General features: G+C 49.0%; 1 protein-coding gene across 1 annotated transcript in view; it reads left to right on the top strand.

The window, feature by feature from the left end:
- Positions 1–21,246, top strand: part of plekhg3 (pleckstrin homology and RhoGEF domain containing G3) — a 196,450-nt gene that overhangs the window by 30,984 nt on the left and 144,220 nt on the right. The window contains exon 2 of the mRNA XM_068039586.1: positions 10,162–10,237. Within this exon, the coding sequence (XP_067895687.1) occupies positions 10,189–10,237 (49 nt within the window). The 5' untranslated portion in view covers positions 10,162–10,188. The remainder of the gene's footprint in view (positions 1–10,161; positions 10,238–21,246) is intronic.

The following is a 21,246-nucleotide window of genomic DNA, read 5'->3' on the forward strand; positions in this document are numbered from 1 at the left end:
TCGCTCTCTCTCTCTCGCTCGCTCTCTCTCTCGCTCGCTCACTCTCTCGCTCGCTCTCTCTCTCTCTCTCGCCCTCTCTCGCTCGCCCTCTCTCGCTCGCCCTCTCTCGCTCGCCCTCTCTCGCTCGCCCTCTCTCGCTCGCCCTCTCTCGCCCGCCCTCTCTCGCTCGCCCTCTCTCTCGCTCGCCCTCTACTCTCGCTCGCCCTCTCTCGCTCGCCCCTCTCTCGCTCGCTCTCTCTCTCTCTCGCTCTCTCTCTCTCTCCGCTCTCTCTCTCCTCTCTCTCTCTCTCTCATCTCTCGCTCTCTCGCCCTCTCTCTCGCCCTCTCTCTCGCCCTCTCTCTCGCCCTCTCTCTCGCCCTCTCTCTCGCCCCTCTCTCTCTCGCCCTCTCTCTCGCCCTCTCTCTCGCCCTCTCTCTCGCCCCTCTCTCTCGCCCCTCTCTCTCGGCCTCCCCTCTCTCTCGCCCTCTCTCTCGCCCCCTCTCGTCGCCCCCTCTCTCTCGCCCCCTCTCTCGCCCCCCTCTCTCGCCCCCTCTCTCGCCCCTCTCTCTCGCCCTCTCTCTCGCCCCTCTCTCTCGCCCCCTCTCTCGCCCTCTCTCTCGCCCTCTCTCTCGCCCCTCTCTCTCGCCCTCTCTCTCGCCCTCTCTCTCGCCCTCTCTCTCGCCCTCTCTCTCGCCCTCTCTCTCGCCCTCTCTCTCGCACCTCTCTCTCGCCCTCTCTCTCGCCCTCTCTCTCGCTCTCCTCTCTCTCGCCCTCTCTCTCAGCCCCTCTCGCTCTCTCGCTCTCGCTCTCTCGCTCTCGCTCTCCTCGCTCTCGCTCTCTCGCTCTTGCTCTCATCGCTCGCGATCGCTCTCTCGCTCGCCCTCTCTCTCGCTCGCCCTCTCTCTCGCTCGCCCTCTCTCTCGCTCGCCCTCTCTCTCGCTCGCCCTCTCTCTCGCTCTCGCCCTCTCTCTCGCTCTCGCCCTCTCTCTCGCTCGCCTCTCGCCCTCGCTCTCGCTCTCAGCCCAAGCGCTCTCGCCCTCGCTCTCGCTCTCGGCTCTCGCTCTCGCTCTCTCGCTCTCGCTCTCGCTCTCGCTTCGCACCTCGCTCGCTCTCGCCCTCGCTCGCTCTCGCCCTCGCTCGCTCTCGCCCATCGCTCGCTCTCGCCCTCGCTCGCTCTCGCCCCTCGCCCTCTCTCGTCGCTCGCGCTCTCGCCCTCGCTCGCTCTCGCCCTCGCTCGCTCTCGCCCTCGCTCGCTCTCGCCCTCGCTCGCTCTCGCTCGCTCTCGCCCTCGCTCGCTCTCGCCTCGCTCGCTCGCTCACGCCCTCGCTCGCTCTCGCCCTCGCTCGCTCTCGCCCTCGCTCGCTCTCGCCCTCGCTCGCTCCTCGCCCTCGCTCGCTCTCGCCCTCGCTCGCTCTCGCCCTCGCTCGCTCTCGCCCTCGCCTCTCGCCCTCGCTCGCTCTCGCCCTCGCTCGCTCTCGCCCTCGCTCTCGCCCTCGCCCTCGCTCTCGCTCTCGCCCTCGCTCGCTCTCGCCCTCGCTCGCTCTCCGCCCCTCGCTCGCATCTCGCCCTTGCTCGCTCTCGCCCTCGCTCGCTCTCGCCCCTCAGCTCGCTCTCGCCCCTCGCTCGCTCTCGCCCTCGCTCGCTCTCGCCCTCGCTCGCTCTCGCCCTCGCTCGCTCTCGCCCTCGCTCGCTCTCGCCCTCGCTCGCTCTCGCCCTCGCTCGCTCTCTCGCCCTCGCTCGCTCTCGCCCTCGCTCGCTCTCGCCCTCGCTCGCTCTCGCCCTCGCTCGCTCTCGCCCCTCGCTCGCTCTCGCCCTCGCTCGCTCTCGCCTCGCTCGCTCTCGCCCCTCGCTCGCTCTCAGCCCCTCGCTCGCTCTCGCTCTCGCCCCCGCCCTCGGATCGCGCCCTCGCCCGCCCTCCCTCGCCCGCCCTCCCTCGCCCGCCCCTCCCTCGCCCGCCCGCCCTCCCTCGGGCATGGTTTGCACATGCATTGCGCTATTTTGTTTTCTGCATGTTGCAAATACGTTAAAAAGAACTTGCATTTATATCACACTTTTCAAAACCTCAGGAGATCCCAAGGTGCTTTACAGAATATCAAGTTATTTTTGAAGTGGTACAATGAGTCATAAGATTGTGGATTCAAATTCAGTTCCAGAGGCACAAAATCCAGGCTGACACTCCAGTGCAGTACTAAAGGAATGCTGCGTTGTTGAAGGTGTCATCTTTCAGATGAGACATTAAGCCGAGGCCACCATCTGCCTTCGCGGGTGGATGTAAAGGATTCCAAGGCACTATTCAAAGAGCGGGAGAGTTCGCCCCAGTGTCCTACATCCTATACTAAAACACATTAGCCGGTCATTTATCACAATGTTGTTTGTTGGGAGCTTGCTGGGCATAAATTGGCTGCTGCATTTCCTACATTACGCCAATGGTTACGCTTCAGAAGTACTTCATTGCCTGAGTGCTGTGGGGCACCCTGAGGTGGTGAAAGGCACTATGTAAATATGACTTCATTCTTTCTATCAGCTGACGTTTACTGTTAGGTTTCTGGGTAGTGCCGTAAATGGAAAAGTCTAGTAATCAAACTGTCTGCGAGGTAAACAGTCCAGTGACCTGGGGTCAGTCTCTTCCCACAGGAACCAGCTCTCTCGGCACTCCACCAGATACAGATTCTGACAGCATGTGTATCCCAGTCTTGAACATGGACTCTGTGTTCTCTAAACTAGGGGGAACAGCTGCTTTCCAATACTTGTTTTCAAATCCCTCCACGGCCCCTTCCCTATCTCCTCCAGCCCTACAACCATCCAAGATCTCTGTGCTCCTCCAATTCTAGCCTCTGGCGCCTCTCCCATTTCCTTTGTTGCACCGTTGGCGGCCATGTCTTCAGAGCCCAGCTCCGAATTCCCCTCCCTCTTTACCTCGCTTTCCCTCTTTAAAGTGCTCCTTAAAACCTATGCTTTGACTAAACTTTTGATTCACTTGTTCTAATATCTCCTTATATGTCTCAGTGTCAAATCTTGTCTAATTAACTCTCCTCTGAAGAGCCTTGGAACGTTCTATTATGTTAAAGGTATATAAGTACAAGTCATTTTTGTTGTATTGCAGAAGGACTTGCACCTCAACATGCCAAAGCACTTTACAGCCTGAGTCACTCCTTCAACTCTTTGCTGTCTGACTGCAACCCCGCTAAGGGCTGGCAATGCTCCACTCACAAAGCCCCTGAACCTACAGTGCCAGAAGAATGACTGGCTGACTCATTTTTTATCCCCATCACTCACTTTCCCCTTCCCCCAATTCCCCAGACCCTCTTCCCCCCTTCTTCTATCTCCTCCTCCCTTTTTTTTTATCTTCTCCCCTATTTGCCTTCCCCTACCCCTTCCATCTCTCCATCTCCCGCTCCTCCTTCAACTCCCTCCATTCCTGTCCCCTTCTCTCTTGAAAGAATCTCTGGTACAGTTCCTCAGCAGCTGGTCATCATTCAGTATTTCACTGCAGGGTAGGCCTGGATAATGGATGTTAGCAATATTTGACTATTTGACTGCAGAGGGTATCACAACCAGTAGAGATGCTATCCTTACCTGATGTGCATAGCCTTACGGTTTCTGGCACATGTTCGTAGGTTACAGTTTTGAGTAGGATTCCTGACTCTATCTTTGCTGCTGTTAATCCCGCTTCCTCACACTGTCAGTCAGTAACCCCTCCCCCAGCACCCTGTGTAACTGACTGTATCTTTACTGATAATCCAATATTGGTGACCACATGGGATCCCTCTTTAAAGTTACCAGCCAGGACTCGTACTTGGACTACAGGTTAGCAGTGCCCCCTGCTGGATTAATCATCATAATGCAACATACGTATGTTTATAATTAAAAGAGGAAATCTGTCGGGGTTAATCAGCAGCTGAAAGAGAAAAGCCTCTGCTCGTGTTTGCAGTTGGACCCTGTTGCTGCCGATCCTAGATTTCAAATTTTTGGATTCTTTATAAATAGTGGAAAGTGTGCCAGACAGTGAGGGGCGTCCTTTGAACAGGTTCTCGGGACTTTAGATTCCAGAAACACTCCTTTTATTTCATGCCTCACAGCTGCAGACAAATGTTGGGGCAAAGGCAATTATTTATTTGAAGCCTGGGTGAAGTTCCATGATTGTAAAAATTTAAAAACTTCTTAAGACTGAGGATCCTAATGTAGAAGTTCAGAGTCCTGCTATATGTTTAACCTCAACCATTGGAAGAATCGCAGAATTGTTACAGTGCAGAAGAGGCCATTCGGCCCATTGTGTCTGCACTAGCGCTCTGAAAGAACAATTTACTCAGTTCCATTTCCCTGCCTTCTCCCCGTAACCCTGCGCATTCTTCCTTTTCATATAACAGTCTTAATTCCCTTTTGAATGCTTCGATTGAACCTCAGCAGTGCATTCCAGACCTTAACCACTTGCTGCATGAAAAAGATTTTCCTCGTGTCGCTTTTGCTTCTCTTACCAAATACTTTAAATCTGTGCCCTTTCATTCTCAATTCTTTCATGAGTGGGAACAGTTTCTCTCTATCTACTCTGTCCAGACCTCTCATGATTTTGAATGCCTCTATCAAATCATCTCTCGGCCTTCTCTTATCCAAGGAAAACAGTCCTAGCTTCTCCAATCTATCTTCATAACTGAAATTCCTCATCCCTGGAACCATTCTCATGAATCTTTTCTGTACTCTCGCCAATGCCCTCACGTCTTTCCTAAATTGCGGTGCCCAGAACTGGACACAATACTCCAGCTGAGGCCAAACTAGTGTTTTATACAAGTTCAACATAACTTCCTTGCTTGCACACTGTACCCCTATTAATAAAGCCCAGGAAACTATATGCTTTTAACCTGTCCAGGCACCTTCAATGACTTATGCATATATACACCCAGGACCCTGTGCTCCTGCACCCCCTTTAGAATTATGCTCTTTATTTTATATTGTCTCTCCATGTTCTTCCTAGCAAAATGTATCACTTCACATTTCTCTGCATTGAACTTCATTTGCCACCTGTCTGCCCATTCCACCAACTTGTCTATGTTCTTTTGAAGTTCTACATTATCCTCCTCACAGTTCACAATGCTTCCAAGTTTCGTATCATCTGCAAACTTTGAAATTGTGCCCTGTACACCAAGGTCTAGATCATTAATATATATCAGGAAAAGCAAGGGACCCAATACTGATCTCTGGGGAGCTCCACTACAAACCTTCCTCCAGCCCAAAAAACATCCATTAACCACTACTCTTTGTTTCCTGTCACTCTGCCAATTCCATATCCATGTGGCTACTGTCCCTTTTATTCCATGAGCTATAAGTTTTCTCACAAGTCTGTTGTGCGGCACTGTATCAAATGCCTTTTGAAGGTCCACGTACACCACATCAACAGCATTGCCCTCATCAACCCTCTCTGTTACCGCCTCAAAAAAGCTACAGCAAGATAGTTAAATATGCTTTTCCCTTAAGAAATCCATGCTGGCTTTCCTTAATCAACCTGCATTTGTCCATGTGACGATTAATTTTATCCCGAATTATTGTTTCTAGAAGTTTCCCCACCACCGAAGTTAAATTGACTGGCCTGTAGTTGCTAGGCTTATCTTTACACCCTTTTTTGAACAAGGGTGTAATGTTTGTAATTCTCCAGTCCTCTGGCACCACCCCCGAGCCTAAGGAAGACTGAAAAATTATGGCCAGCGCCTCTGTGATTTCCACCCTCACTTCCCTCAGTATCCTTGGATGCATCTCATCTGGTCCTGGTGTTTTATCCATTTTAAGCACAGACAACCTATCTAATGCATCCTCTTTATCAATTTTAAACCCCTCTAGCCTCTGAATTACCTCCTCTTTCACCATTGCCTGGGTTGCACCTTCTTGCTTGGTAAAGACAGATGCAAAGTATTAATTTAATACCTCAGCTATGCCCTCTGCCTCTGTGTGTAAATCCCCTTGTTGGTCCCTAATCCTTCCCGCTCCTCCTTTTACCACCCTTTTACTATTTATGTGTCCATAGAAAACTTTGGGATTTCCTTTACTGCTTGATGCCAGTCTCTTTTCATGCTCCCTCTTTGCTTTTATTTGCTTTTTCACTTCCCCTCTGCACCTTCTATATTCAGCCTGGTTCTGTCATAAGTACACTTTTTTTCTTCTTTATCTTAATCTCTACCTCTTTTGTCATCCAGGGAGCTCTGGATTTGTTTGCCCTACCTTTCTCCTTCGAGAGAACTTGACTATGCCTGAACTATCACTTCTTTGAAGGTAGCCATTGTTCATCTACCAGTTTTCCTGCCAGCTCCATTCTTACCCCATTAAAGTTGGCTTTCCCCCAGTTCATTATTCTTACTCTGGATTGCTCCTTGTCCTATTCCATAGTCAGCCGAAACCTTATGATACCTTGATCACTATCCCCTAAATGCTCTTACACTGATACTTGGTCCACCTCATTCCCAAGAACTAGGTCTAGCAGTGCCTCCTTTCTCTTTGAACGAGCAACATACTGCTGTAGAAAATTTTCCTGAACACACTCTAGGAACTCTTGCCCCTCTCTGGAGTTTAGAAGAATGAGAGGCGATCTAATTGAGATATACAAGATTCTGAAATGGCTTGATAGGGTAGAAGCTGAGAGTTTGTTCCCACGGGTCAGGGAATCCAGAACTCGGGGGACACAGTCTCAGGATAAGGGATCAATCATTCAGGACTGAGATGAGGAGAAATTACTACACTCAAAGGGTTGTGAATCTTTGGAATTCTCTATCCCAGAGGGTTGTAGATGCTCCATCATTGAATATATTTAAGGCTGGGATAGATAGATGTTTGGTCTCAAAGGGCATCAAGGGATATGGGGAGCAGGCAGGAAAGTGGAATTGAAGCCCAAGATCAGCCATGATCGTATTGAATGGCAGAACAGGCTTGATGGGCCATGTGCTCTACTCCTGCTCCTATTTCTTGTGTTCTTGTGTTCACTGCCCTTTACACTACTACTATCCCAGTCTATGTTTGGATAATTAAAGTGCCCCATTATAACTACCCTATAATTTTTGCACCTCTCTGTAATTTTCTTGCACATTTGTTCCTCCACGTCCTTCCCACTAGTTGGTGCCCTGTAGATAACACCAAGCAATGTAACTGCACCTTTTTTTTGTTCCTTAGCTCTAGCCAGATTGATTCTGTCCTCGACCCCTCTGGGACATCCTTTTTCTCCAGCCCTGCAGTGCTCTCCTTAATCAATACCGCCACCCCTCCCCCTTTTTTCCCTTTCCTATTTTTCCTGAACACCTTATATCCAGGAATACTTAACACCCAGTCCTGCCCTTCTTTGAGCCAGGTCTTTGTTCTTTCTAAAAGAAATACTTACATTTATATAGTGCCTTTCACAACCCCAGGACACCTCAAAGTGCTTTACAGCCAATGAAGTACTTTTGAAATGCAGTCATTGTTGTAATGTACGAAACATGACGGCTAATAAATGCATAGTAGGATCCCACAAACAGCAATGTGAAAATGACCAGATATTGACCTGTTCCTTTACTGATACTCACTAAGGGATAAATATTGGCAAAGACACTGGCATATCTCCCCTGTTCTTTTTGAAATAGTGCCATGGGATCTTTTGCATCCATCTGAGAGGGCAGATAGAGCCTTAGTTTAACGCTCCATTCAAAAGATGGCACCTCCTGCAGTGCAGCTCTCCCTCAGTACTGCATTCGAGTGTCAGCCTGGATTATACCCTCCCCACCTTCCACTCAGAATTATCCATCGCGGACAGGCCTTTATCCCACCAGGCAGTCGCGAGCCATACTCCCTCTCCACACTGTACCTGGGTGTCATACTCTGCCCCATCTGTTAATCAGGGACCTACCGACAACATACCCGACCCCCAATGAGACCACCAGGGCTTGGATGCTGACTTGCTCTCTAATCCACTAGCCCCCCACACCCTCCACCACTGCCCACCATGTGGCATGAGTTGAAACACAAAGAGGGCTGGCATGCTGCTGCAATGGGTTGGCTTTCCCTGCAGTGTTGCTCTTGGTGTTCGCTGTGGCTCAGTGGGTAGTACGCTCTCACCTCTGAGCCAGAAAGTTGAGAGTTCAAGTTCCATTCAGCAGACTTGAGCACACAATCCAGGCTGATTATCCCAGTGCAGTACCGAGGGAGTGCTGCACTAAGGGAGCTGCTGTCTTTCTGATGAGACATTAAACCAACATCTGAGCACCATTATAGTGAGCACTATTTCGAACAACATTTTTCCCGGTGTCCTGGACAATATTTATTACGCAAGCAGCATCACCAGAACAGATTATTTAGTCATTGTGTCATTGGTCTTAGTGGGAGCTTGCTGTGCATAAATTGGCTACCAGCCTCGCAATCTTGAGTTTAGCTGCTTGAGGGACTATGTGCTACAGATTGAGCTGGTAAGACCCCACTTTCTTGCATTGAGAGCCACAGTTCTACCCTGCCACAGACCTTCTTGATCATCACCACTCCTCCCCTTGCCCCACCCCCCTCATTCAGTGAATTTACAATTGGCTTTTCCCCTCCCCCGACACTCTTAAAGGACTGAGATGGGACTCTGATGTTGCCAAGGGTGACCACCACTTAGGATGTGACATAGGGAGTTGAAAGGTCATGGCCAGTCAAATCCTGGGTCAGTCTAGTCCAGCAAGAAGGATGTGAAGGTGACTGCCACTCTGAAGGTTTTTTACACTGTGAGGTACAGGCACCGAAGGGGTCCAATCTATATCATAAAAGTAACAACCAAGGAACTTACTTGTAAGGAAATTTTGGCTTTTCAACTATAAGTCAGAAATTAGTTTGATCTCTACCAAATTTAAGCTGAGAGTCTAGTACATAGTGAAGGAGTAGGTCCATTCTTCTTTTGACACGAAGGAAAAGTCCTGCCTATCTGCTAAGGTAGTTCAAGTGGATGCTGAAGATCCCATGGCACTATTCGAAGAAGGACAGGGAGTTGGGTGCCACCCATTGGTCAGTGATTGAACTCTGTCTCTCACAGTCAGTAAATCATGAGTTCAAGTCTCAATTCTAGGGACTCGGGTGTAAAATCCAGTCTGACATTTCAGTGAAGTACTGAGGGAGTGCTGCACTTTCTGAGGTGCCGTCTTTTGGATGAAAGGTCAAAGCAAGGCACCCATCTGCCCTCTCGGGTGGATGCAAAAGGTCCCACTGCACAATTGGAAGAAGCACAGAGGAGCTGTCCCCTGTGTGCCGTCCAATATTTATTCCTCAGCCAACACCGTCAAAAAACAGGTGATCTGGTCATTATCTCATTGCAGTTTATGGAAGCTTGTTGTACTTTATTGGTTGTTGCATTTCCTGCATTACAACAATGACTACACTTCAAAAGTAGTTCATTGGCTGTAAAGCACTTTGGGATGTCCTGAGTTGGTGAAAGATGCTATATAAATGCAAGTCTGTCTTTCCTTTGACTTGGAGACAATAATGCTACCAGTTGAGCCAAATTTGAAACAGGGAAGAGACACCAAAGAAAAGAAAATGAATTTATTGCGGCTTTCAAAAGAGAACTGGATAATTATCTGAATAGAAAAGTTTTACAGGGCTACAGGGAAAAGGTGGGGAAGTGGGACGAGCTGAGTTGCTGTTGCAGAGAGGCAGCAGGGACATGACTGGTCGAATGGGCTCTTTCTGTGCCGTAACCATTCTATGATTCAACAATCCAAACAGCAGGCACATGAATAGCAGTCGCCTAATTGCCTGAATGAATACAACGGGACGTCTCAAACATATTAATTGTAGGAATGATGCACTGCAGCAACTCGCCAAGGCTCTTTAGACAGCACCTTCCAAACCCGTGACCTCTACATCTAGAAGGACAAGGGCAGCAGATGCATGGGAACACCACCACTTGCAAGTTCCCCTCCAAGCCACACACCATCCTGACATGGAACTATATCACTGTTACGTCACTGTCGCTGGGTCAAAATCCTGGAACTCCCTTCCTAACAGCACTGGTGTACCTACACCCCAAGGATTGCTGTGGTTCAAGAAGGCAGCTCACCACCACCTTCTCAAGGGCAATTAGGAATGGGCAATAAATACTGGCCCAGCCAGTGACACCCACATCCCATGAACGAATATTTAAAAAAACTGTCTTGAGGCCTATGAGATGTAAATCTAAAATCTGTGTGTCTCTTTTTCCATAGTGAGGTCTCTGTTAACTCCACGCTGGCATGCCTGAAGGTTCGCTGTGTTCTGCCAAAGAAGCACCTGTTGTGGAAGGTCAGTACCTGCCTTATTTTAATATTACTACACAGAGTGACAGAATTTATAACACAGAAACACGTAATTCGACCCAACAGGTCTGTGCTAGTAACTGCTCCATATGAGCCTCCTCCCAACTAGCTTATCAAATATCATTAGAGTACGGTAGCATTGTTGTTATGTTATTGGACTGGTAATCCAGAGGCCTGGGTGAGATAAGTTCAAATCTCACCACAGCAGCTGGGGAAATTTAACTTCAGTTAATTATAGAAATCTGGAATGGCAAACAGTAATGGTGAACTTCTGAATTGCTGTAAAAGCCCATCGGGAAGGCCTTCTGGTGTTCTTACCCAATCTGGCCTATATGTGCCTCCAGACCCACAGCAATGTGGTTAATTCGTAACTGTCCTCTGGAATGGCCTCACTCAGTTCATCAAACCGCTTTGAAAAAGCATAATACTAAAAAAAACTGGACACCACATGCTGCTATGACCTTATATGACAAAGGCACACCCAAAGTCCTTCTCACTAACATCTGAGGACTTGTACCAAAATTGGAAGTGATGTTCCACAGACTAGTCACATACCAGCCTGACATAGTCGTATTCACAGACTCAAAGCTCACAGTCAACGTCACAATGAGCAATCATAGGCTCCGTGTTTATCTCGATGACAAATCAGCTGAACACAAAGACTCAACAATGGCTGACCTTTTTCAACATCTATATAGAGGACATGCCTGCGCCAAATCCTGGAAGTTTGTCCACGCTGATGATCTAGCACTACTGACGCAGGTATCAATGCTGGAGGAAGCAAGTAGGATGTTCAGTAGCTACTTCCAGACCTAGAGGCTCTGTCCCAATCCAGAGAAGACAGTTGTGTCGGTGTTCTATCTGAACAATAACATCACAGAATAATACAGTGCAGAAGAGGCCCTTCGGCCCATCAAGTCTGCACCGATGCATTAAAGACACCTGACCTGTTTACCTAATCCCATTTACCAGCACTTGGCCCATAGCCTTGAATGTTATGACGTGCCAAGTGCTCATCCAGGTACTTTTTAAAGGATGTGAGGCAACCTGCCTCTACCACCCTCTCAGGCAGTGCATTCCAGACCGTCACCACCCTCTGGGTAAAAAAGTTCTTCCTCAATTCCTCCTTAAACCTCCTGCCCCTCACCTTAAACTTGTGTCTCCTCATAACTGACCCTTCAACTAAGGGGAACAGCTGCTCCCTATCCCCCCTGTCCATGCCCCTCATAATCTTGTACACCTCGATCAGGTCACCCCTCAGTCTTCTCTGCTCCAACGAAAACAACCCAAGCCTCTCTTCATAGCTTGAATGTTCATCACAGGCAACATCGCTGGGAAAGAACCCAACATTTCCTTCTGCAGAAGGCGACTTATCTATGACCCCCACCTGAAATACCCGGGTATCACCCTGGACAAAGCTATTGGCTTCATCTCATCAACGTCAGCCAAAAAGTAAAAATCAAGGTAAACCTGGCCCAGAAACTTGCTAGAACATAATGGGCGAGCAGAGCCAGAGCACTGCGCACTGCAACAGTGGCCCTAGTCGACCCTGCTGCAGAATATTGCTCTGCCTCATGGTCCTGCAGCCACCACACAAAGACCGTGGATATGCAGCTAAACACCACATTGAGGACAGTGTCAGGATGCTTACGTCCACTCCCGGTGCTGTCCCACGTTGCCTCACCTGCCATTTGCCACGATGCCATCGTGCTCCATGAAGTGGAAAAAGTCCTGAGCAACACAGACCTTAGTCTCCACAAGGACTGTGCAGTGGTTCCACCTACCAATACTGCCATGGACTGATGCATCTACGACAGATAGATTGGAGAGGGTGAGGTCAAGTAGGTTGTTCCCTCACCACATGCTGCAGGCCCAGATATGTCCTTCAGGACACGGCCAGCTTGGTCAGTAGTGGTGCTACGAAACCACTCTTGGTGATGGACATTGAAGTCCCCCACCCAGAGTACATTCCGCACCCTTGTCACTCTCAGTGCTTCTTCCAAGTGGAGTTCAACATGGAGGAGCACTGATTCATCAGCCAAGGGAGCGGAATGTACTCTGGGTGGGGGACTTCAATGACCATCACCAAGAGTGGTTTCGTAGCACCACTACTGACCAAACTGGCCGTGTCCTGAAGGACATATCTGGGCCTGCAGCAGGTGGTGAGGGAACAACCTACTTGACCTCACCCTCTCCAATCTATCTGTCGTAGATGCATCAGTCCATGGCAGTATTGGTAGGTGTGACCACTGCACAGTCCTTGTGGAGACTAAGTTTTGTCTTCACACCAAGGACCTGCTCCATCATGTTGTGTGGCACTGCCATCATGCTAAATAAGAAAGATTCAGAACAGGTCTAGCAGCTCAAAATTGGGCATCCATGAGGCATTGTGGGCCATCAGCTACAGCAGAATTGTACTCAACCACAATCTGTAACCTCATGGCCCGACATAGCCCTCGCTCTAACATTACCATCAAGCCAAGGGACCAACCCTGGTTCAATGAAGAGTGTAGAAGTGAATGCCAGGAGCAGCACCAGGCAAACTTAAAAATGAGGTGCCTACCAGTTGAAGCTACAACACAGGTCTACATGCATGTTACAGTGGAAGCAGCATGCTATAGACAGAGCTAAATGATTCCACAACCAACGAATTAAAGACCCGCTCAAGTCACCAAAAAAAAAACCCGACCCGAACTCAACGGAACCACATGGGACCCGAACCCGACCCGGCCTGAGTCCCTCCATTTTCCTACCGAGCCCAACCTGACCCAAGCCCGACCCGACCACTACAATCCAACTTACCATCCAACTCCCAATCTTCAGGAAGCTGCAGCATGAGCATGATGACGTCATAGAGATGCTCACACGCTCACTGCGCAGGCTCAGAGTTTCCCTGCTTGACCTCTCTGACTTGCAGCTCAGGTAAGTTTTTAACTTTTAACACTTACCTTGCTGTGTGTCCGACTTGGATCCATCCCGACCCCACCTGAGCCCGACACATGTCGTCGAGTCCCGTCAGGCTCGGGTCGGGTAGCAGGCCTTTACAATGGATCAGATCTAAGCTCTGCAGTCCTGTCATATTCAGCTGTGAATGGTGGTGGACAACTAAACAACTAACCAGAGGAGGAAGAGGCTCCACAAACATCCCCATCTTCAACGATGGGGGTGCCCAGCACATCAGTGCAAAAGACGAGGCTGAAGTATTTGCAACCATCTTCAGCCAGAAGTGCCGAGTGGATGATCTATCTCAGCCTCCTCCTGAGGTCCCCAGCATCACCGGTGCCAGTCTTCAGCCAATCCGATTCACTCCACATGATATCAAGAAATGCCTGAAGGCACTGGATACTGCTCCAGGACTAGCTGTGCCCCTAGCCATGCTGTTCCAGTACAGCTACAACACTGACATCTCCCCGACAATGTGGAAGATTGTCCAGGTATGTCCTGTACGCAAAATGCAGGACAAATCCAATCCAGCCAATTACTACACTATCAGCCTATTCTCAATCATCAGCAAAGTAATGGAAGGTGTCGCTGTCAGTGCTATCAAGTGGCACTTATTCACCAATAACCTACTTACTTATGCTCAGTTTGGATTCCACCAGGGCCACTCGACTCCTGACCTCACTATAGCCTTTTTTTAGTTTAGAGATACAGCACTGAAACAGGCCCTTCGGCCCACCGAGTCTGTGCCGACCATCAACCACCCATTTATACTAATCCCATATTCCTACCACATCCCCACCTGTCCCTATATTCCCCTACCACCTACCTATACTAGGGGCAATTTATAATGGCCAATTTACCTATCAACCTGCAAGTCTTTGGCATGTGGGAGGAAACCGGAGCACCCGGAGGAAACCCACGCAGACACAGGGCGAACTTGCAAACTCCACACAGGCAGTACCCAGAATTGAACCCGGGTCGCTGGAGCTGTGAGGCTGCGGTGCTAACCACTGCGCCACTGTGCCGCCTTGGTCCAAACCTGGACAAAAGAGCTGAATTCCAGAGGCATCAAGGCAACATTTGACCGTGCGGCATCAAGGAGCCCTAGCAAATTTGAAGTTAATGGGTATGGAGGGAAAACCCTCCACTGGCTGGAGTCACACCTAACACAAAGGAAGATGGTCGTGGTTGTTGGAGGTCAGTCATCTCAGTCCCAGGACATCACTGCAGGAATTCCTCAGGGTAGTGTCCTAGGGCCAACCATCTTCAGCTGCTTCATCAATGACCTTCCCTCCAGCATGAGGTCAGAAATGGGAATGTTTGCATAGTGTTCAGTACCATTCATAACTCCTCAGATAATGAAACAGTCTGTGCCCATGCGCAGCAAGACCTGAACGACATTCAGGTTTGGGCTGATAAGTGACAAGTAATGTTTGACTGCACAAGTGCCAAGCAATGACGATTTCCAACAAGAGAGAATCTAACCATCTCCCCTTGACATTCAGCTGTATTACCATTGCTGAATCTCCCCACCCTCAACTTCCTGGGGGCTTACCATTGACCAGAAACCTAACTGGACCAACCACATAAATACTGTGAGTACAAGAGCAGGTCAAAGGCTGGATTTTCTGCAGTGAGTGACTCACCTCCTGACTCCCCAGAGCCTGTCCACCATCTACAAGGCACAAGTCAGGAGTGTAATGGAATACTCTCCACTTGCCTGGCTGAGCATACCTCCAGCAACACACAAGAAGCTCGACACCATCCAGGACAAAGCAGCCCGCTTGATTGGCACCCCATCCACCACTTTAAACATCCACTTCCTTCACCACCAGCACACAGTGGCTGCAGTGTGTGCCATACACAAAGTGCACTGCAGCAACTTGCCAAGCCTCCTTCGACAGCACCTTCCAAACCTGCAGTCACTACCACCTGGAAGACCAAGGGCAGCAGGCATATTGGAAAACCACCACCTCCAAGTCACACACCATCTTGCCTTGGAGCTATGTCATTGTTCCTTCATCATTGGGTCCCCAGGGAGGGTCTCCCAGAGCAGATGCTCCACGCGGGGAGGGGCTCCCAGAGCAGGTGCTCCACATGGGGATTCTGAGTGCCAGCCTGTTACTTCCAGAGTGTAAAAGTTCTATTGGGCTGGTAAGTGGAATGTGTGTTTTTTTTTGTAGGAACCTTTTCCCTTGGCTTGGTGGCCATCAACCTGTGGAACCTGTTTTAAAGAGACTTTGTCACTTGGGAAGATGACTTCTATGGGACTAAATTGAATGTCTGCCCTTTCAGTCTGCTTTATATGTTTGCGATCTCTTGAAATTCTTCTGATAATGTTCGTTAGTTGTGAGAGTTACGGTGTTGTCTAGTTGGCTGCCATTTTGGAAATTGCGACTCATTGGAACTTCCATCTTAAGTGAGGGTTTATGTGATTGGTGTGCATAATCCTTCATAACACTGGACAGTGCAGTGCCAAGCATTAACCCCTCAATGTACTCGAGCTCAGAAACCTTCCAGTGGTGACTGTTTAACAAACAGACCGATTGAAGAGGTGTGCCTATTACAGTGATTAATTACATAGAACTTACAGCACAGAAACAGGCCGTTCAGCCCAACTGGTCCAAACTGGGGATTATGTTTCACAGAAGTGTCCTCCCACCCTACTTCATCAATCGGAACAACACATCCTTCTATTCCTTTCTCATGTACTTAGCTAGCTTCCCCTCAAATACATCAGGTCTGCCTGGTATGGTATGCAGACTGCATGAATCAGAGACTATGCTGGTGTACTGGGGCATTAATTCAGATGCCTCGATTAATTATCCAGAGAAGGTGAGTTCAAATCCCACCATGGCGCTTTGAGAATTTGAATGAACTTTTAAAAAAAAAAATCTGCAAATGAAAGGCTGTCTCGGCATGAAGCTGTTGAATTATTTAGAAACCCAAACTAGTTCCCGAAGGCTCTGATGTGGTGCCTAGCAAGCCTAGTCAACCAGGGGATGGGTGATAAATACTTGCCAGTGAGGCCCACATTCCGAGAGTGAATTAAAAAGAAAATCTGCTGATTCTGTTTTTCTTTCTCGCACACATACTGTGGCTGGTAACATCCTCACTCTGTGCAATTCAAACACAGTGAGATGGAGAGTTGGGAGGGGGATGGGGGTGTGTGGGTGGAGGGAGGGAGGTGGGGAGGGGTGGGGCAGTGTACTTTGTGCAAATGTAAGGCGAGTGACTATGTTTACTGATTGATTGTTATGTCAGAAATGACCAGGACATAAAGCAGTGTCACCTTCTCACTTTTTAGCCCAAGAGGGTGCGTCCTCAAAATCCACAAAAACAGGCAGTGGCTGGCTGGAGCTGGTGCATTCCAATAGGGCTCACTCCCCATGAGTCCAGTGGGCCTAACCTTCCTCCCTCACAGGAAGTGTCCTTCAGGCAAACACATGACTGATTGATAGCTACAATCTGAATCTAAGAGCTTTGCAGAGAGCGTTCCATTGTCAGTGTCAGTTTGTGATGTTACTTAACTCTTGTTTCTCAGTCTCCCCCTAACACCCACCCCTCCCCCCAACTTCTCTCCTCCAGGCAGTGATCTCTTTGTAGCAGGCACAGTTGTCACAGGTGGTGACTGTCCACCAGTCGCCCGCATAACTGATACCTTTGTGGGGGAGGGAGTTGCCTAGATGATGGGTATCGCCAGGCTATTTAACCACCTGATGCCTCGCAGCCAAGCCCCAAACTTGTCCTCGGTTATCCTGCATCACTGGATGGTGATTGGGCGTAAGAGCTGATCACCCGCCCCCAGCTAGCCAAAAGACATTGAGATCAAAGAGACACAACAATTGTTGCCCACCTGCGATCAGCTGTCAAAGTACACTCCATTCTTCAACTGCTCTCTGAAGTGGCCAAACACGCTACAAGGGTTTAAGCAGGAGGCTGCAGCACCGTCTTTTCAGCAGCTGCTAGGGATTGCTGATAAAGGCAGTCCTTGCCAGCGATGGCCCCACCCTGAGAATCTGAGACATTTTGATCTAAATTGTTTAATTCCATACTGGATAGTATGTTTACACACAAAGCCATTCTTGTAAGGAGCACTGATTGCGGAGGGCTGAAAGAGAGCTCTGTTGAACTTAATGTAGGGAAGTTCAGGTGAGCCTTGGTACCAGATGGGACTGATCTGATGGACAGAGTCCTTCTCCCTTAACTGTGCCAATCCAATTGACGTTGGCCAACTGCAGTGGGGCATTCCAGAAAAACTGGAACGTGACCTCTTAATCCCTCTCTATAGCTTCATTTATTGCAATGAGCTAAAAACATGCCCAGGCTTTGGGAAACAGCTGGCTGACAGGAATCTTGGATCACTTGGAGATCAGAAAAAGAAGCTCTTGGACTCTGGAGTTTAAGAAACAAAATTTAAGGAAAGTGAAACAATGCTGGGATTAATGATTTAAAAGTGCTTGTTTTTGCAGTAGCTCAATGACGTTTGTGAGATCTTGCTGTGTGCAAGTTGGCTGCCGTTTTTCCCTTCATTCCAACAGTGACTGTACTTGAAAAGTACTTAATTGGCTGTAAAGCACTTTGGGATGTCCTGAGGTCATGAAAGGGATGATAGAAATGCAAGTCTTTTTTTATATTCTATGAAAAAAGAAAAGAAAGACTAGCATTTATATAATGCCTTCCATAACTTCAGGATGTCTCAAAGCACTTTACAGCCAAGGGAATACTTTCTGAAGTGTGGTCGCTGTTGTAATGTAGGGAAACGGGGCAGCGTGTTTGTGCACAGTAAGCGCCCACAAGCAGTAACGTGACAATGACCTGATAATCTGTTTTTGTGATATTGATTGAGAGATAAATATTGGCTGGCACACCGCCGGGAAAAACTCCCTGCTCTTCTTCAAATAATGCTACGGGATGTTTTATGACCTCTTGAGAGGGCAGATGGGGTCTTGGTTTAAGATCTCATATGAAAGACAGCACCTCTGGCAGTACAGCACTCCTTCAGTATTGCACTAGATTGTCAGTGGATTTTTTTTTGTACTCGAGTCTCTGGAGTGAGACTTGAACCCACAAGCTTCTGACTTGGGCGAGAATGCTACCAACTGTGCAATGGCTGTCACTGCTAAAGTGCCATGAGATGTTTTTCTACATTCAAGATGCCATATAAACACAAGTTGTTCTGTGCAGCAAACGTCCAAGGTGACATTAATACAGGGCCTGAGATACAGCAATGACTAATCCTTAAGCTCCCCAATGACTCTGGTAACACCCCACCCAGTGTGGTGCTAAGGTACACTGGCATGGAGGTCTTGGATACTATGCCTAATCTGTGCTGGGTTAGCTGATCTCAGTCGTTGTAGGAGTTGTTAGAAAGGGCAGATGCTACAATTGAGTGCAGTGCGGCTGGCCCAATGAAGAAGGGGACCCTAATATCAGGCAGGGTATTGCTCTTGATCACGGTCCAGTGACCCCCTGCTGGAACGACTGCATGTGCATTGACATTAGGTTTGGTGGTGGGACTTTGCTGACCCCATTTAACCAATCCTTTTGCCTTCTCCCTAGCTCTGAGTGCACTCTGGCCGATTGCAGCAGCCCCCTTACTGCCACCCCTACTAGACCAGGCATTGAAACTGGGACCATCCTGGTCTACATGGCTCAGTCACACTCTGATTAACATTGACCAGGCAACCACTGAGGAAATCTTGAGGAGCAAAGACTCCTGACCATCCCCATCCCCCCACCCCCCACCCCAACCGACCTCTACTTCTTACGAGTGCAGAACTTATCCTGAGGCCTTCGTGGGGCCTGGAGTGAACCATGACGTGGCTTGAAGTGGAGGAGAGAATTTTTGGCAGACCAAAAAAATGTAATTAGTGAGAGTACCACTTGGTTGTATTCCCTCATAATGTCATCTGCTGGGAGTCGTGGGACACCTCCCTCCCTTTCCTCGACACTGAGTGCACAAGGAGTAGGAGTGCTTCTGTCAGCAAAGCTCAGCGCAGGGTGAAGAGGAAACAATAGGCCTCAAGGAACCCAAATATCTAGTCGCCATGGTGACTGAGGAGGAGACAGTTCAGTTCAGGGTAGTCCGTGCCCTGTGGTGACGAGAAAGACATCCTATTGGCCCATTCTTGTAACTGTAGAGTGTGCCAAGGAGGTTTATCAGGATTGTTAACCCTGTCTGACCCTGAGCTTAGTCACTGCTTTTTCCTGTATGTATGAATGCAATATGAGGTTAGCAACAGTGGTTTCTAGGCTCCACGTACAACCACCACATCTACTCTCCAATATCTTCATGGTGCCGGAAGCTTTAGCTGTCGATGGACAATATAAATGGGGACTCGGCTCCCTAGCAAACCCAGGCTTACTGCAGCAGTCGGTGAGTAGAGTGGCAGAAGCCTCAGTGTGAAGGCCATGCAGTGCTCGGTGAGCTAATATGGGGGATGTGAGGCAATAATAACTTTCATTTTAAATGCAACTGCTGCCAGTCAATCTAATGTATAGTTGCACCTTTTGTGCTGGGTAAGGGGTTACACGGGCACCTTGCAAACTAACAATCACGTTGGGATAAGTCAGTGTCGTGGTGCTGAAGTGCTGTTTATATGTTCAGCAACAATAAATTCCCTGCCTCACCATTGGAATTGTTTACTCCACTCTGTTTATCTCATTAATATCGCTTTGCTTTTAAATTTTCAGAATTACTTTAAATGCATAATTCTTGACTAATAGTAAATCACAGTGTGAGCTGGTATCTTCTCATTGGTTCCAAATGCTTGTCAGATGAAGGATATCCCCGAACATGACACTTCGTGGGCTGCAGATTCTTCAAAGCCACACACTGTTATTATGGGCACAAGATAGAGTTACCTGGTGCCATTGATAGATACATAAAGGCTAAGGGGCAGTTGACATGGAGCTATGTGTAGCGTAAGGAGGAGCTGGTATAAGGTTAATGGGCAAATGGAATACAGTTGAATAATGTACAATGGACAGCAGGAAAGGGGTTATGTCAAGAAAAAAAAACACCTGGCTCAGTGACATAGCTACTGGGCAGTTGGCATGGGGTTGCGTATAGAATACTGGGTCATTGACATAGCTTTTTATAAAAGATTACATAGTGCCTTTCCCTTCCCCACACGTCCCAAAAAACTTCAGCCTATAAACTACGATTGAAGTGCACTTACGAGGAAAAGAGGCAGATAATTTACACACAGGGAGATGAGATGATAGAGAAGGCAGTCTTTTTATAGTCATATTGATTGAGGGAGGAACGTTGGCCAGGATATGTGAGGCTGATTTGGGGAGGTAGCTGGGACATGGGGACTGATTTGTGGAGATGGGACATGGGGACTGATTTGGGGAGATAGCTGGGTCGGGGAGGCTGATTTGGGGAGATAGCTGGGTCAGGGGGGCTGATTTGGGGAGATAGCTGGGACATGGGGACTGATTTGGGGAGAGAGCTGGGACATGGGGTCTGATTTGGGGAGATAGCTGGGACATGGGGGCTGATTTGGGGAGATAGCTGGGACATGGGGGCTGATTTGGGGAGATAGCTGGGACATGGGGGCTGATTTGGGGAGATAGCTGGGACATGGGGGCTGATTTGGGGAGATAGCTGGGACATGGGGACTGATTTGTGGAGATAGCTGGGACATGGGGACTGATTTGTGGAGATAGCTGGGTCGGGGGGGCTGATTTGGGGAGATAGCTGGGACATGGGGGCTGATTTGGGGAGATAGCTGGGTCGGGGGGGCTGATTTGGGGAGATAGCTGGGACATGGGGTCTGATTTGGGGAGAGAACTGGGACTTGGGGTCTGATTTGGGGAGAGAGCTGGGACGTGGGGTCTGATTTGGGGAGAGAGCTGGGACGTGGGGTCTGATTTGGGGAGAGAGCTGGGACGTGGGGTCTGATTTGGGGAGAGAGCTGGGACGTGGGGTCTGATTTGGGGAGAGAGCTGGGACGTGGGGTCTGATTTGGGGAGAGAGCTGGGACGTGGGGTCTGATTTGGGGAGAGAGCTGGGACGTGGGGTCTGATTTGGGGAGAGAGCTG

This window comes from Heterodontus francisci, chromosome 9 (assembly GCF_036365525.1).
Source record: "Heterodontus francisci isolate sHetFra1 chromosome 9, sHetFra1.hap1, whole genome shotgun sequence".
NCBI classification, from domain to species: domain Eukaryota; kingdom Metazoa; phylum Chordata; class Chondrichthyes; order Heterodontiformes; family Heterodontidae; genus Heterodontus; species Heterodontus francisci.